Raw genomic sequence first — 15,001 nt, 5'->3', positions numbered from 1 at the left:
AGTTATATGTAATTAGTATAGTTAACCTATATGTATTTACTATAGTGAGCTTGCAAATTTTTATCTCTGAAGGGAAAATAGGAACATAAAATTTTAACAATTAATTTTGCTTAAATTGTTTAATTGTTCTTTCACCATTTTAACTATATATGGCATTTTTTTCAAAATCTAGGACTGATGGCTAGCTCTCATTTGCATAGCTGATTTTCCAAATTAACTATAGAAAACATATAATTTTAGGTTTACTTGTAATAAATAATCCCCCCCAAAAGTGCTCTAAGATCCAAGACTTTTTTTCCTTAGTGTTTCCTCATTGTGGATTTGATATATTTTCACCGAGTTTATCAGTAACATAACTTAAATTCATCATCAGCAAAATCCAATTTGATAATATCGTTCAGGCATGTCACTGTATTAAAATGAGAAGCACAGAGCTTTGAGCCTCCAGAGTGGTCTGAAGTTGAATTCTGCTTCCATCCATTCACCAGCTTTGTTACCTAGATAGGTTAATTAGCCTTTTTTGTGTTTGTTTCCTAATATGGAGTTAAAACAGTTGCTTTATTAAGCTATAGAGATCAAAGGAGATAGCATTTATTCAGTCCTTTGTATTTAGTGGATGCTCGATAAATGATTTTGTTATCCTCAATAACAATGTAAGTGGTTCATAATATTTAAACCTTGACTCATTTATTAGCTATAGAGAATATAAAAGTGAATTTTTAATATAATATTATAAACATTTCCACTTCTTGCAATTCCTTTTAAAACTTTTTTTCACACTCTCTACAACTGTTTTAAATATTATATTAATATAAAACATTGTCTTGCCAGAAGGGACCACAATTTATTCAGTTCTGTGGGTTGTAAGTCATTATTTATAAATATCCAAGAACATATTTAAGTTTTTTGAATTTCTAGAATTAAATTTTATTTTATTTTTCTGAGATGGAGTCTCGTTCAGTTGCCCAGGCTGGAGTGCAGTGGCGCCATCTTGGCTCACTGCAAGCTCTGCCTGCCGGGTTCACGCCATTCTCCTGCCTCAGCCTCCCGAGTAGCTGGGACTACAGGCGCCCGCCACCACGCCCAGCTAATTTTTTTGTATTTTTAGTAGACACTGGGTTTCACCGTGTTAGCCAGGATGGTCTCGATCTCCTGACCTCGTGATCTGCCCGCCTTGGCCTCCCAAAGTGCTGGGATTACAGGCGTGAGCCACCGTGCCCGGCCTTAGAATTAAATATTAAACTGGAATATTTTAGATTTCTTTCCTTGTTCCTGAATCTGCAACTTTATTTTTCCTAAATAGGAGATAAGTTTTATTTGAATTTTTAAAATTCAAATGGAAAATTTAGTCCATTTTAATTCATCATTTAAAAATTTCATCAGATTATTCTGTTTTGTCTCTAAAAACTTGAGTGGGTTTATCACAACCAGTTACAGATTTCTTTGTTCCTTCTCCACTCCCACTGCTTCCTTTGACTGGCATTTGGGGGAAAATTTTTTTTTAAACCTTGAGTGGCATGGTCTTTTTTTTTTTTTTTCTTAAAGAGATATATTGATTTGTATTTACTATTGAGCTATATAGAAATGAAATTTGTTTAATTCAGATTAATATTAATGCTAATTGTTCATGGATAAATAGAATACTGAGAGTGCCTATGTGACTGAGTCAGGGCCGCTAGTGAGTGTCAGTTCTGTTAACCAACTTGCTTTGTGGCTCTGATAAAGATAAAACAACTACATTAGTGTTTGAACGTACATGAAATAATTTGCCAGAAGCATTTGATAAAAGACAGCTTTTTTTTGCTTACATATAAAAGCAATAGTTTAACTGTTTTAAATGGACTTTATTTCATTTGATTTTGTAAAATAATTTAAAGGCAAGAAGATGGTAGTGGTTGTCCTTTTATTGGTGGGAAAAATATGAGTTCCAGAATCAAACCCAAAGAGATTTGGATACCTACCACCACTCACTGTGTAATCTTAGGCAAGTATCTTAAAACGTTGGACTTTGGTTTCTACATCTGAAAAGTGGTTATTATATAACAGCTAATATTTATTGAGCATGTACCGTGTGCCCTATGTTGTGCTAAACACTGTAGATGCATTACTTAATTCGAACGGTAACTTTATGAGGTTAACGCTGCTTTATCCCCATTTCACAGGTAAGGAGCTGAGATACAGAGAAGTAGGCAACTTGATCAAGGTCGCAAAACCAAATTTAGGGTGTTAAAGCTGGGCTACATAATTAAATTCAGGGAGATAGTGTATGTAAAGCAGGGTCAGACTTAAGTGTTCAGTAAGTCACTATGTGTTGTTATTGATGCTGTCATAAAGGAAACCAGAGCACATCCAGCTGTGAGCTGCAGATTGCATCCTGCTTCAACATCTGTTCCCCAAAACTCATTCCAGAATTTAAGAGTGAAATTTTAAGATTATAAACCACTTGAGGATAATGGACCATGTCTTATTTTTTTAAATATTTCATAGCTTCATATGCATTTGAACAAATATGCATTTAATATATACTTACTGTAATTGTTATGAATTTCTTTTTAAAGGACAAATATGAATATATTTATAAATGTTAAAAATGGCCATTGTCTAAAAGATATTTTTCCCAAGGGCTAATTTCTTGATTCCATCATTCTTTTAAAGAGTTGCCATTGAAGGGTGATTTTAGGACTTTCATTCAAAAAGCCTTTTGTCTTCATACTGTACAAGAAAAAAAGAATGAGAAAACTTTAGAGAAGGCTGACCTCTCAAGAATTTTGTGTGGGGAATTACTAAGGCATTTTCTCTATTTTATTTTCTGTGTATTTTCAACAAGCTGTATTTCTAGTGAGTAAAAGTTTGCAATTTTTTTGTGCCAGGCCACATTCCATTCTCATATTCAGAGTTCATAGGATGTAATGAAGTCTAAATTCAACCCCAAGTTGACTGCATTTTAATAAAGTTGTCCAGTCCATTCTGGGCTCAGTTTACCTCCAACCATCTTTCAAAATAACAAATTTTATCATATATCCCATAACATATATTGTTGTTTTAAAAAGTAACATATATAGTTTTTATCTGATTATAAAAGTAATATAGCTGTGAATGAAGATGAGATCCCAATAAACCTTTCTTCATTAGAATACAATTCTGTGATATTTTGTGAAATAACTAAATATTTACATTTAGAACAAATTACTTCTTTCTTAGAAACTTAAAATTCCTGTGTTTCTTCATTTGTTTACAAGTAGCCATTGAAAAGTTGGAAGAGATGGCCAGATGGACAAGAATGATATGTTTTTCTTCCTTTATTATCTCCCTGTGCCTGGTCAGGATTTGTTTCTTTCATGCCCTCTTTAGAACTGTGAGGCTTTGGGCTACTCTGGATCGTTCACCATTGTATCCAGGGGCCCAGGTCTCAAATAGTTGTTGAATGAGAGAATAAAGGGTCACTTGTTCTGATCTGGGCATCTTTAGTACATATTTTACATTTTTATTTACTCATCAAATACACTGTGAGGGTTGGACATTCACTAGAGTTTGTCTCATCCTCTGGAGTCTAATATAGTATGTTAAACTTACTAGCCTCTTAATATAGAACATCTTGTTTTATCTAATTTTCTCGCCCTCTTTTATGGACAGTTCAGATTATTTCTAAAGCCGTAAAAAAGAATAGGTATAAAATATTCCACATGGCTGATAGTTTGTTTTCTTTCTTTTTCTCTTTTTTTTTTTTTTTTTTTGAGACGGAGTGTCGCTCTTTTGCCCAGGCTGGAGTGCAGTGGCGCGATCTCGCCTCACTGCAAGCTCCGCCTCCTGGGTTCACACCATTCTCCTGCCTCAGCCTCCCGAGTAGCTGGGACTACAGGCGCCTGCCACTACGCCCATTTAATTTTTTGTATTTTTAGTAGAGACGGGGTTTCACCGTGTTAGCCAGGATGGTCTCGATCTCCTGACCTCGTGATCTGCCCGCCTCAGCCTCCCAAAGTGCTGGGATAACAGGCGTGAGCCACCGCGCCTGGCCTGATAGTTTGTTTTCAGTTGGTTACCAAGTTAGAACACACTAGTTTGTTTCCCATTGCCTTTCTAAAGGATTGGTTTAACTTATCTAGATAGCTTTGTCTTCATGTTTTAAGCAAATTATGTATGGATCCTTCTCCATATGTATTATCCAAGCAAATTATGTATGGGTCCTTCTCCATATGTAGTATTCCTCAGGGCTTTTTTGGAGGGTTAAGAGGTTTTTTTTTTTTTTTTTGTATTTTAAAATTTCTTGTTGGGAGAAAAACTTTTTCTATGAAATAGTATTCTTATGGAGGTTGTTATATATTCTTAAAGATGTTCTGTATGTGTCCCCCCTCCAAGGGACCTTTAAAAATTTGACTATGTCCCGAAAAACTATTTATAAAAGCTCTCCCGCAAGTGTAATAAAGGCCAAATAGTCTAAGGATATAATTAAGATTATTGAGAACAGTTAATTATCAAGTCTGACAGAATCAAGTAGTGGCAAGGATGTGAAGACCCAGAGACAGTGTTGTAATTAAAAGCCATTAGGAATCTAAAAGTTAACCGAAGTGGCTTGATTTCTCATTAGTTAATATCAATATTTACTTATTTTATAGCTTGAAACTACAGATGATTTCCAACTTATAATGGTTTGTTTTAGGATTTTTCAATTCTATGATGGTGCAAAGCATTTAGTACAATCCTTGACTTACCATGGGGTTAGGGTTATCTTCTGATAAACTCATCATAAATTAAAAATATTGCAAGTCAAAATGCACTTCTACTTAGGATGTTTTCAATTTACGATGGGTTTATTGGGGTATATCCCCATTATAAGTCAAAGAGCATCTTTATTAGATGATGATGATAGTTGTTACTGTCACTGTTATAATTGACATATACTGTATAGTACTTGCTGTATTTCATATGCTGTTGTAATGACTTTTCTTATAGTAATTAATTTAATTCTTGCAGTAGCCCTATGAAGTAGGGACAGTTATCCTAACTTAACAGATAAGAAGATAAATCACATAAAAGTTAAGTAACTCACCAAGGTCACACAGCTAGACAAAACTCACACAGCTGAAGCAGACAGTACTCAGAGGCACTACACTGTACCAAAATGACAGGCTGGTTTACTTTCCTTTTTTTTTTTTTTTTCCCAAAAGAAAAACAGTATTCATGCTGAAAGTATGGAAAAAATATTTAGTATAAGAAAATGAGGGGAGGCCGAGGCGGGCGGATCACGAGGTCAGGAGATCGAGACCATCCTGGCTAACACGGTGAAACCCCGTCTCTACTAAAAATACAAAAAATTAGCCGGGCGTGGTAGCGGGCGCCTGTAGTCCCAGCTACTCGGGAGGCTGAGGCAGGAGAATGGCGTGAACCCGGGAGGCGGAGCTTGCAGTGAGCCAAGATCGCGCCACTGCACTCCAGCCTGGGCGACAGAGCGAGACTCCGTCTCAAAAAAAAAAAAAAAAAAAAAAAAAGAAAATGAGAATTAATACTTTACTACTAGAAGTAAAAATATGTTCTTCCCTTCATTATTTTTATGGCTGGGTGCTGTGGCTCACACCCATAATCCCAGAACTTTGGGAGCCTGAAGTGGGAGGATCCCTTGAGTCCAGACGTGTGAGACCAGCCTGGGCAATATGGGGAGACCTCTTCTCTACCAAAATAATTTTTTAAAATATTAGCCCGACTTGGTGGTGCTTGCCCGTAGACCCAGCTACTTGGGAGTCTGAGGTGGAAGGATCGCTTGAGCCCAGGAGGTTGAAGCTGCATTGAGCCATGATTACACCACTGCACTACAGCCTGGGCGACAGAGTGAGACCTGGTCTCAAAAAAATAAATTTAAAAAGTTGTTTTATTTCTGTGTTTGTCATTTGTTATTTTTTTGTCAATCAGTGTTATTTTCACAATTTATGTAATCTATTGATTTTTCATAGAGCTGTAGGCTGATAGTTCAAGCAATGTTATTTGAATTTAGTCAAAATCTTTTATTAGGATATCTTTTAAGTGGCTAATAGTTTCATCAGTTGTCTGTTTGGACTGGTTGAACATTTCTGTGGGAAATACTCAAGCTTTGTCTGGAGCTTAAAAGATATGAAGTATAAATGCACTTCACATTTCTGTCTACTTTTTGAGAAATCTGTATTATTGTATCTTAAAATGTGAACTATAACTTCACGTGTAAGAATGCTTATAGTTGTTGATTAATTGATGTTATAAGCATGAATTTAAATAAGCAAAAACATTTTAATAAGTTGACCTCCGTTGAATTAAGTTTCTGGTTTTATAATTTTTAATTGATTTTTTAAAATATTATAAACCTGTAAGCTTATTAAACAATAAGTTACCTCTTGTGGTATGGGTATGTTTTGGGAGAAAGTTCAAGGTATTGGTTTTTTCTGAAATCATTTATTCCCCCCCTTTGTTTTTATTTTATTTTTTAGGATTTTGGCCCCAAACAGTAATTATCAAGATGTTGAGACCCTCTATAACTTCCTAATCAAGTATGAGGTATGGGAAATATTTTAAAATATTTATCACATTTCTACTTTAAACAAATTTTAATGTAAATAAACAGAGTAGGAGTTCTCAAACATAGTGGAATGCTATTTAATTGATATTTGCTTTAAATTATTGAATGCCATAAAAGTTTGTCAGTGACATATTCTTTTTTTCTCACTTTTAAAAAACGGTATATTTAAGGTATATAGCATGGTGTTTTGATATGTTATACATAGTGAAATGTTTCTGTAGGTAAGTAAATTTAACATATCAGCTATCTCACAGTTACCCCTTTTTGTGTATGTGACAAGAGCACCTAAAATGTACTCTGTTAGCAAAAATTTTGAATATAATACAGTCTTATTAACTATAGACTTCATATTGTATGATCTCTAGGCTTGTTCATCCTACGTATCTGCAGCTTCCTATCCTGTGATCTACAACTGTCCATTTCCTCCCCTCCTCCCTGCCAGTGACATATTGAATTTTTTCTTTGATTCCCTAAGTAAAAATATGAGAGTCCTAAAATAACACGCTTTCCTCAATGCGAAATTGTTTCTCATCAGGGGTGCTGTTGGCATATTGGACAGGTCATTTCTTCATTGTGTGGAACACTGCAGGATGTTTAACATCCCTATACATCAGGTACTAAATGCCTGTAGCGATACCAGTTGTTGTGACAACCAAAAGTATTCCATCTCCCCATCCAACTTACATACCCAGAATACCTCACAAAGGAAGAACTCCTGGTTGAGAAATACTTATTACTGGAAAGGAAAGCTATAATTTAGTTTCCTCTATAGTGGCAGCATAAACCCTGGAGGTAGAACTATAATGAGGCTTCAGTGTATTTTGTAAATTAACCTGCATGCTCTCCTCATCATTACTGAACCGAAGCGGGTATTCTGTTGTCAATTTCTGTGTGCTTAATGCTCTTTGTTTATGTTTCCTGTAATAGTATTACTTTCAATTTTGTGTGTATATGTGTTTAATTTTTAAAACATTCTAAATGAAGGAATGTGGCATATATTCAGGTCTCAAATTTCTTATGAAGTCAAACTCCTTTAAATATATTTCTTCACTTTTATTCCTGGTTAGCTCTTTGTTTAACTTTCTGTATGCCACATCTTCCGTTAAGAACCCAGTGATTAAGAACACAGACTCTGAAGTCAAACTACCTGTGCTTAAATGTTGGTTCTTCTACTTATTAACTGTGTGATCTAGGAAGAGTTATTTAATTCTCCTTATCTCAATTTCTTCATCTGTGAAATGAGAGTAACAATAGTAGGTAAATTATTTGTATTCTGCAAAGATTAAATAATGTAAAATATGCAAAGTGCTCCAAACAGTACCAGGCACAGAGAACTAATCTTGGGCCAGGCTTGGTGGTTCACGCCTGTAATCCTAGCACTTCGGGAGGCTGAGGTCAGTGGATCGCCTGAACCCAGGAGTTCAAGACCAGTCTGGGCAACACAGTGAGACCCCATCTCTCTAAAAAACAAAGAAAATTAGCCGGCATGGTGGCATGCACCTGTGGTCCCATCTCCTTGGGAGGCTGAGGAGAGATTATTTGAGTCTGGGAGGTCAAGGCTGCAGTGAGCCATGTTCATACCACTGCACTTCAGCCTGGTTGACAGAGCAAGACCCTGTCTCAAAAAAAAAAGGGGGAGGGGATGGTTAACTAGTTTTATTTAAGCAATGAATGGTGTTTATATGGGCTTTTTAAGAGTCAGCCTTAATTTGGCTGAGCGCCGTGGCTCACAGCTATAATCTCAGCACTTTGGAAGGCCAAGGCAGGTGGATCACTTGAGGTCAGGAGTTTGAGAACAGGCTGGCCAACATGATGAAACCCCATCTCTACTAAAAGTACAAAAATTAGCTAGGAGTGGTGGCATGGGCCTGCAATCCCAGCTACTCGTAAGGCTGAGGCAGGAGAATTGCTTGGACCTGGGAGGTGGAGGTTGCAGTGAGCCAAGATTGCACCACTGCACTACAGCCTGGGTGACAGAGTGAGACTCTGTCTCAAAAACAGTAAAAATAGGCTGGGCGCGGTGGCTCATGCCTGTAATCCCAGCACTTTGGGAGGCTGAGGCAGGCGGATCATGAGGTCAGGAGTTCCAGACCAGCCTGGCCAACATAGTGAAACCCCGTCTCTACTAAAAATACAAAAAAATTAGCCGGGTATGGTGGCAGATGTCTGTAATCCCAGCTACTCAGGAGGCTGAGGCAGGAGAATTGCTTGAACCCAGGAGGCGGAGGTTGCAGTGAGCCAAGATCACACCACTGCACTCCAGCCCAGGCGACAGTGTGAGACTCTGTCTCAAATAAATAAATAAAAATAAAAGAGCCTTAATTCTTTATCACCACATTATATGATTATTAAGAGAACTTCCTCTTTTGAAATGATTCATATAATTATTTCATCTTACTTTCTGAATTTCAAATCAAAACATTAAGTCTAACAAAAATGTATTTGTAGAACTGGGCATGGTGGCTGTGATCCCAGCGACTCAGGAGGCTGGAGGTGGGAGGATCGCTTGAGGCCAGGTGTTCAAGGCTGCAGTGAGCCATGATCATAGCACTGCACTCCAGACTGGGTGACAGAGCAAGACTCCAGCTCTAAAATATATATGAACAATAGGACAGTTTTAAAATCACATACCCTGGAAAATTCTGGGTCATAGTTCTTTTTAATTTAGTACTTTCTATTGCCAAGAGTATTAGAAGAAAGTACCTAACTTATTAATTATAAGAATATGTGGATCTGTTGCTTCATGATATCTTGTGATATAAAGAAACAAGAAAAAAATTAAAAAATTAAAAAATAAGAATATGTAGATCTAAGAATCATATGTTATATATATAATATATAGATGTCAGATATATGTAATATATATTATATATAGATGTCAGATATATATATTATATATATATTATATATAGATGTCAGATATATATATATTTGTCACAGTCATGACCCACTAGATCCTTGAACTCCTAGGTCAAGCAGTCTTCCTACCTCATCCTCCCAGGTAGCTGGGGCTACAGGCATGCACCATCGTGCCTGGCTGATTCACAGATTTTTAAAATCATTTCTCTTAAAAGAATTGCTTTTCCTACATCAGTTACTACATTGGAGATATTTGTCTAATATTAAAAATGGTGGTAGGACTGTCTAAATCTTTTAAGGAGTTTGACTATTTTTATACTTCTCCTTTGCCTTTTCTTGAATTTTTTAATTAAAAAGAAGCCATTTCTAATATCTGGCTTTTACTGTAAGTAGTACAGCTAAAAGGTAATGATACCCATTTCACAATTCGTTTTATAGTCACAACTCTAATGTTTGCTGACAGTGGCATCTTTTAGCTATTTTTTTCCCCTGGAAATTAAAATTGTTCATTTAAGCATGGAGATGATATTTAACAGTGTAATTTAAAATGTCTCAATATGGGTAAGTGAAAATGTCTTCATAGTCAAAATTAATTAATATGGTGAAACAAGATCAGGCCAGACCATCATGAGACTGTGCTTCAGTTTTTCTTTATTAGTAAAGTAACTGCCTACTTTGTAAATTATCTACTATAACCTGGAATTATGTCACCTTTATACTTCCAGCTGTGTTCTTGGATAAATGTCTAAATGTATGTGGATGGTTGCTTTTACAACTAGAGATATATCTAGATACTTAAAAAAAGATCTATTAAAAGCTTAATATAAATTATTTTATATTCATATTTAACAGGTTCAAATTCAGTTTTTCAGCTGATTTTTCTCAATAGTTGTAGAAAATGGATCATTCGCTTCATCCTCTGACCAAATGTCTGCAGTGTGTTGACATTTGGTGGCCCGTGTTCTGATAAATTGTAGGTCCCAGAATGTGTGGCTATAGTAACAATATCAACAGCCCTTAGGAGAAGGCAGAACATGTAAAGAAGAAAGAAGTGGACTGGTTGATAGTTTAAATGAACTTTTTATAACATTTTTAGAAGATTCTCTTAAAAATTATGGTAAATTATATACCAATTTCATATAATCATTAAATATAATATCAAATATTATATAATTAAATAATACTAAATATATAAATATATACTAATTTTCAGCAATATATCCATGTTCACTTAAATATTTGAAAACTATATATATGTGTGTACATATATATATAGTTTTTCTTTTTTTAAATAGAGACAGGGTCTCACTATGTTGCTCAGGCTAGTCTCAAACTCCTGGGTTCAAATAATCCTCCCACCTTGACCTTCCAAAGTGCTGGGATTACAGGCATGAGCTGTTGCACCTGGCCAAAAAAACTGTATATTTTTAAACTTACAGTGAATGAAACATTTTCTACACAAATATGGTAAACTTTCTATGAAAACATTGAAGAAAGTCATGGAATTTTTGCCAATAAGCAATACATTGAATCATATAGAAGACTTTTATGATAAGAATCTTTAAATTAGTAGTAATTAAATTAGGGGGTATCATTCTTCCCCACCAAAAAATGCATGCCAGCTAGCAACACTTAGAAATATTTTTTAAGTAAATTGAATAGAAATTAGCCTTACTGTTTCCTTTTACTAATTCTAATTTTCTGAAAATTTAGTCAATATGTTATTTGTTATCTGATCAAAATAATTTTTCTCTGCAAGTTTTCAGATTCTTCCCTGCATATAAATAGGAATATTGTCTAAATCAATAGTAAGTTTCAAGATTCCTTCACTGTGTCTTCCATATGTGTGCCATAGCTAGTTTTTATATGATGAAAGATTTTTATATTTATGGTATTATAAATTATATCTCTGATATAGATATTTATTAACTTAAACCTATTAGTTTAAACACGTAGACCTCAATAATCTGAAAAATATATTTCTTCAGAAAATGTCTGTAAATCAAACTTTTTCCTAAACCAGATAGAACTGTCTGCAGTTTATAATCTTATTTGTGTTTTTCTGTCCATTTGATCTCCACTGTGTCTAGGCCCATCTCACCTCTGCTGGTTCTACTAACAGATTAAGATATAATAGTGGGATTCATATTTTTGCACACGGTTCCATGTTAGCATTATAGTCGTTGCACTTCTTATTGTTGCTGTTTAATCCTTTTTATGCAATAACTAGAAATTTGAACTTTCCTCTCAGAATATGGGCTACTCTAATTTTGCTGTCATCACTCACTTTAATATATATTTTTAATAACTATATCTTGGTTCCTTTCAGGTAAATAAAAATGTCAAATTTACTGCCCAGGAAATTTATGATTGTGTTTCTCAGACTGAGTATAGGTAAGTCATATCTATATATAGATATAAACCATTGTAACAAGCTTTTCCATATACAGCAGCACTTGGTGGTGGTGGTGGTGATGTGTTTTTTCATTGTCTTTTCACTACACTATGTTTTTTTTTACCTTACTAATATGAAATATTTCCTATATACAAAAAGGTCATGTGTTGTGTGTTTATCAGCTATTAGGTTTAAAGTGGTTCTCCAATTTTTTGGCCTCAAGACTTTGTTACATTTTTAAAAATTATCGAAGATCCCAAAGAGCTTTTTTTTGTATCGGTCATTATCTAGCTATATTTGCTGTATTAAAACTTAGAACTGAGAATTTAAAAATGTTTATTTATTAATTCATTTAAAAATAACAACTACATGTTAAGATAAATAACATATTATGAAAATATTAAAAGTGACATTGTACATTTTTGCAAATCTTTTAATGACTGGCTTAATAGAAGGCAGTGGGATTCTTACAACTGCTTTTGCATTCAATCTGTTTTGATAAGCATGGCCGGATTGCGGGAAAACTACTGTTCACTTTTGTGAGAGCAAGAGTACAAACGACAAATCACATCTTAGTCCTTATTTATTTATTTATTTGTTTATTTATTTGTTTTTTTAATTTTTTCTTTGACACAGAGTTTTGCTCTTATCGCAAATGGTGCGACAATGTGCAGTGGAGCAATCTTGGCTCACTGCAACCTCTGCCTCCCAGGTTCAAGCGATTCTCCTGCCTCACCCTCCCAAGTAGCTGGGATTATAGGCACCCACCACCATGCCCGGCTAATTTTTTGTATTTTTAGTACAGACGGGGTTTCACCATGTTGGCCAGGCTGGTCTTGAACTCCTGACCTCAGGTGATTCACCTGCCTCAGCCTCCCAACATGCTGGGATTACAGGCTTGAGCCACCGCACCCGGCCACATCTTAGTCTTATTATGGAAATAGCTTTGACTTCTTTGACCTCGCATACCCTCTGAGAGAGTCTTAGATTCCCTGTGGTCCCCAGACCATGTTTTCAAGAACAACTGATATAAAAAATACCCATCTGCCTACCATTCAACTAACAAACTTGAATTTTACCCATTTCTAGCTGTAACCTACCTTTTATTCTCTCTCAAGGGATTGTATCTTTATAGTTCTCATCTTTTTTTTTTATGGTTTTACTGTTATTTATAACAAAAATAAGTTGATTTATTTTGCTGATTTTTGAACTTAAATGTATCACACTATATACTTTTTTTTCCAAAATGATTTGTTTTATAGCATTCATACATAACAAAAAGGGCAAGTATTATAAATCCAATTCTTTTTTTTTTAATCTTCTTTTTGTTTTTTTTTGAGGCAGGGTCTCACTATGTTGCCCAGGGTGGTCTCGAACTCCTGGACTCAAGCAGTCCTCCTGCCTTGGCTTCCCAAAGTACAGGGATTGATTACAGGCATGAGCCACCACGCCCAGCCACAAATCCAATTCTTACATACACAGGGTATAGTTGTGAAGCCATACACAGGGTATAGTTGTGAAGCCTTTGCTGTGGGCTAATGCTTGTGTACCCTCCAAACTTATACATTGAAATCTAATCCCCAATATGATAGTGTCAGAAGATGGGGCCTTTGGGAATTGGATTAGTGCCTTTATAAAAGAGACTGCAGAGCATTAGCTAATTCCTTCCCTTCTGCCATGTGAGAACACACAGAAGGCACCATCTGTGAGGAAGAGAACCCTCACCAGACACCAAATCTGCTGGTGCTTTGATCTTGAACTTCCCAGCCTCCAGATCTGTGAGAAATTTATCTTGTTTGTAAGCTCCCCAATCTAAGATATTTAATTATGGCAGCCTGGACAGTCTAAGATGTCCCTCTAATTCTAGGCCCAGGCAAATTCATGAGGAGCTAAAACTGTTTAATTCCTTCACTGTTGCCTTCCAATACCCTCCACCACTACATATTCCATTTTAGCTTAACATCAGGATTGATCCATGTTGACACATGGGGCAGTAATTGGTTTTCAGTGAGTTCTATTGTAACACGACATGTGCATTCATAAATGTCGCCACTGCATTGTATAGTCATGCAATAAAAACCACAAGGTTTATGGGAAAAATGGGATTAGGAGCATAACACTTAACCTCATTTGGGACACATTTTTAAAAAGGTAGGAACTTAATAAAAGTATCACTAAACCACAGTTCATTTGCTATATATAACTTACCTGTGTACCTGTGTGGCTACAAAATATTATGAACAGGCCTAGCAACAAAGTTAACTAGCAAAATGCTTCTACTGTTAAAGCTCCAGACTGATAAATTTGTTTGAGGATATCAGATGTAGGATTGATAGTCATACACAAATGTTTCAACACAACTATGAAAGTTCACCAACTCATTAGATTAAAATAAGTTTTTCAAGAAAATCTGAAGCCAGTTGGCATACACAAATCTGTTACAGTTGGGGGAGAAAATGGTTTCTTGCCCTAATCTTCAGATTATCAATGAATCGGTTTTACTCATATAGATTTTTACAGATAATCCACATTTAAAATATTGTGTGAGATGTGTCAAAAATATAACATCTTCCAACCTTAGCCGTATTTTTTAGTGTAAAAAGCTTATTGTAGATACATGGAGGCCACAATTTCTTGAAGCATGATCCTAGTAGACGTCTAGAATTGTTTTGATTTTAGCTTACTTTTAGATTAGTTGGCAGAGTTTTTATTGGGGGAAGTTCAGGAGTCAGGTCAAATGTTCATAGTTAAAGTAGTTGTACTATTTTTTTTCTTTGTTTTCTTTCCATTTATTATGTCAGGGATTTAAACTATGAAGTTAATCAGTAAACCCTCTTTTATACCCAGAAGGATGATTTTAAAGAGAAATCAAATATATTTAATATGTTGCAGGCATTGAAAAATGGTAATTGCTGCTCAGCAAGCTTTCAGTTAATACTATTTAGATCTTTTGGGTTTTTTGTGAAATTATTTGCCAATATTTAGAGTACACAGTATCTTCCATATTTGTCTCTGGTGTGCTCCACAACTTAAAATTTTCAAATAAGCTGCCAAAAGAGAGAGGGTTTTTTGGTTTCACTGGTTCATACTAGATATGGGGCCAATTGTGGCATTTGCCTGTGACTCAGAGGTGAAAACAGAAGAATGATTTAACTTGCATATAGATGACTCCCTTTGGGAATATGAAGGACAGTTAATGTTTAAGA

The 15,001-nt window shown here is 35.3% G+C and overlaps 1 protein-coding gene across 28 annotated transcripts in view; it reads left to right on the top strand.

Moving 5' to 3' along the window:
- Positions 1-15,001, top strand: part of SWT1 (SWT1 RNA endoribonuclease homolog) — a 135,979-nt gene that overhangs the window by 109,155 nt on the left and 11,823 nt on the right. For all 28 annotated transcript variants that reach the window (XM_054673589.2, XM_513044.8, XM_063794680.1 and 25 more), the window contains 2 exons: positions 6,453-6,519; positions 11,730-11,794. In XM_054673589.2, the coding sequence (XP_054529564.1) occupies positions 6,453-6,519; positions 11,730-11,794 (132 nt within the window). The remainder of the gene's footprint in view (positions 1-6,452; positions 6,520-11,729; positions 11,795-15,001) is intronic.

Source organism: Pan troglodytes, chromosome 1 (assembly GCF_028858775.2).
Source record: "Pan troglodytes isolate AG18354 chromosome 1, NHGRI_mPanTro3-v2.0_pri, whole genome shotgun sequence".
Lineage (NCBI taxonomy): Eukaryota > Metazoa > Chordata > Mammalia > Primates > Hominidae > Pan > Pan troglodytes.
This window is presented reverse-complemented; position numbering and strand designations above follow the sequence as displayed.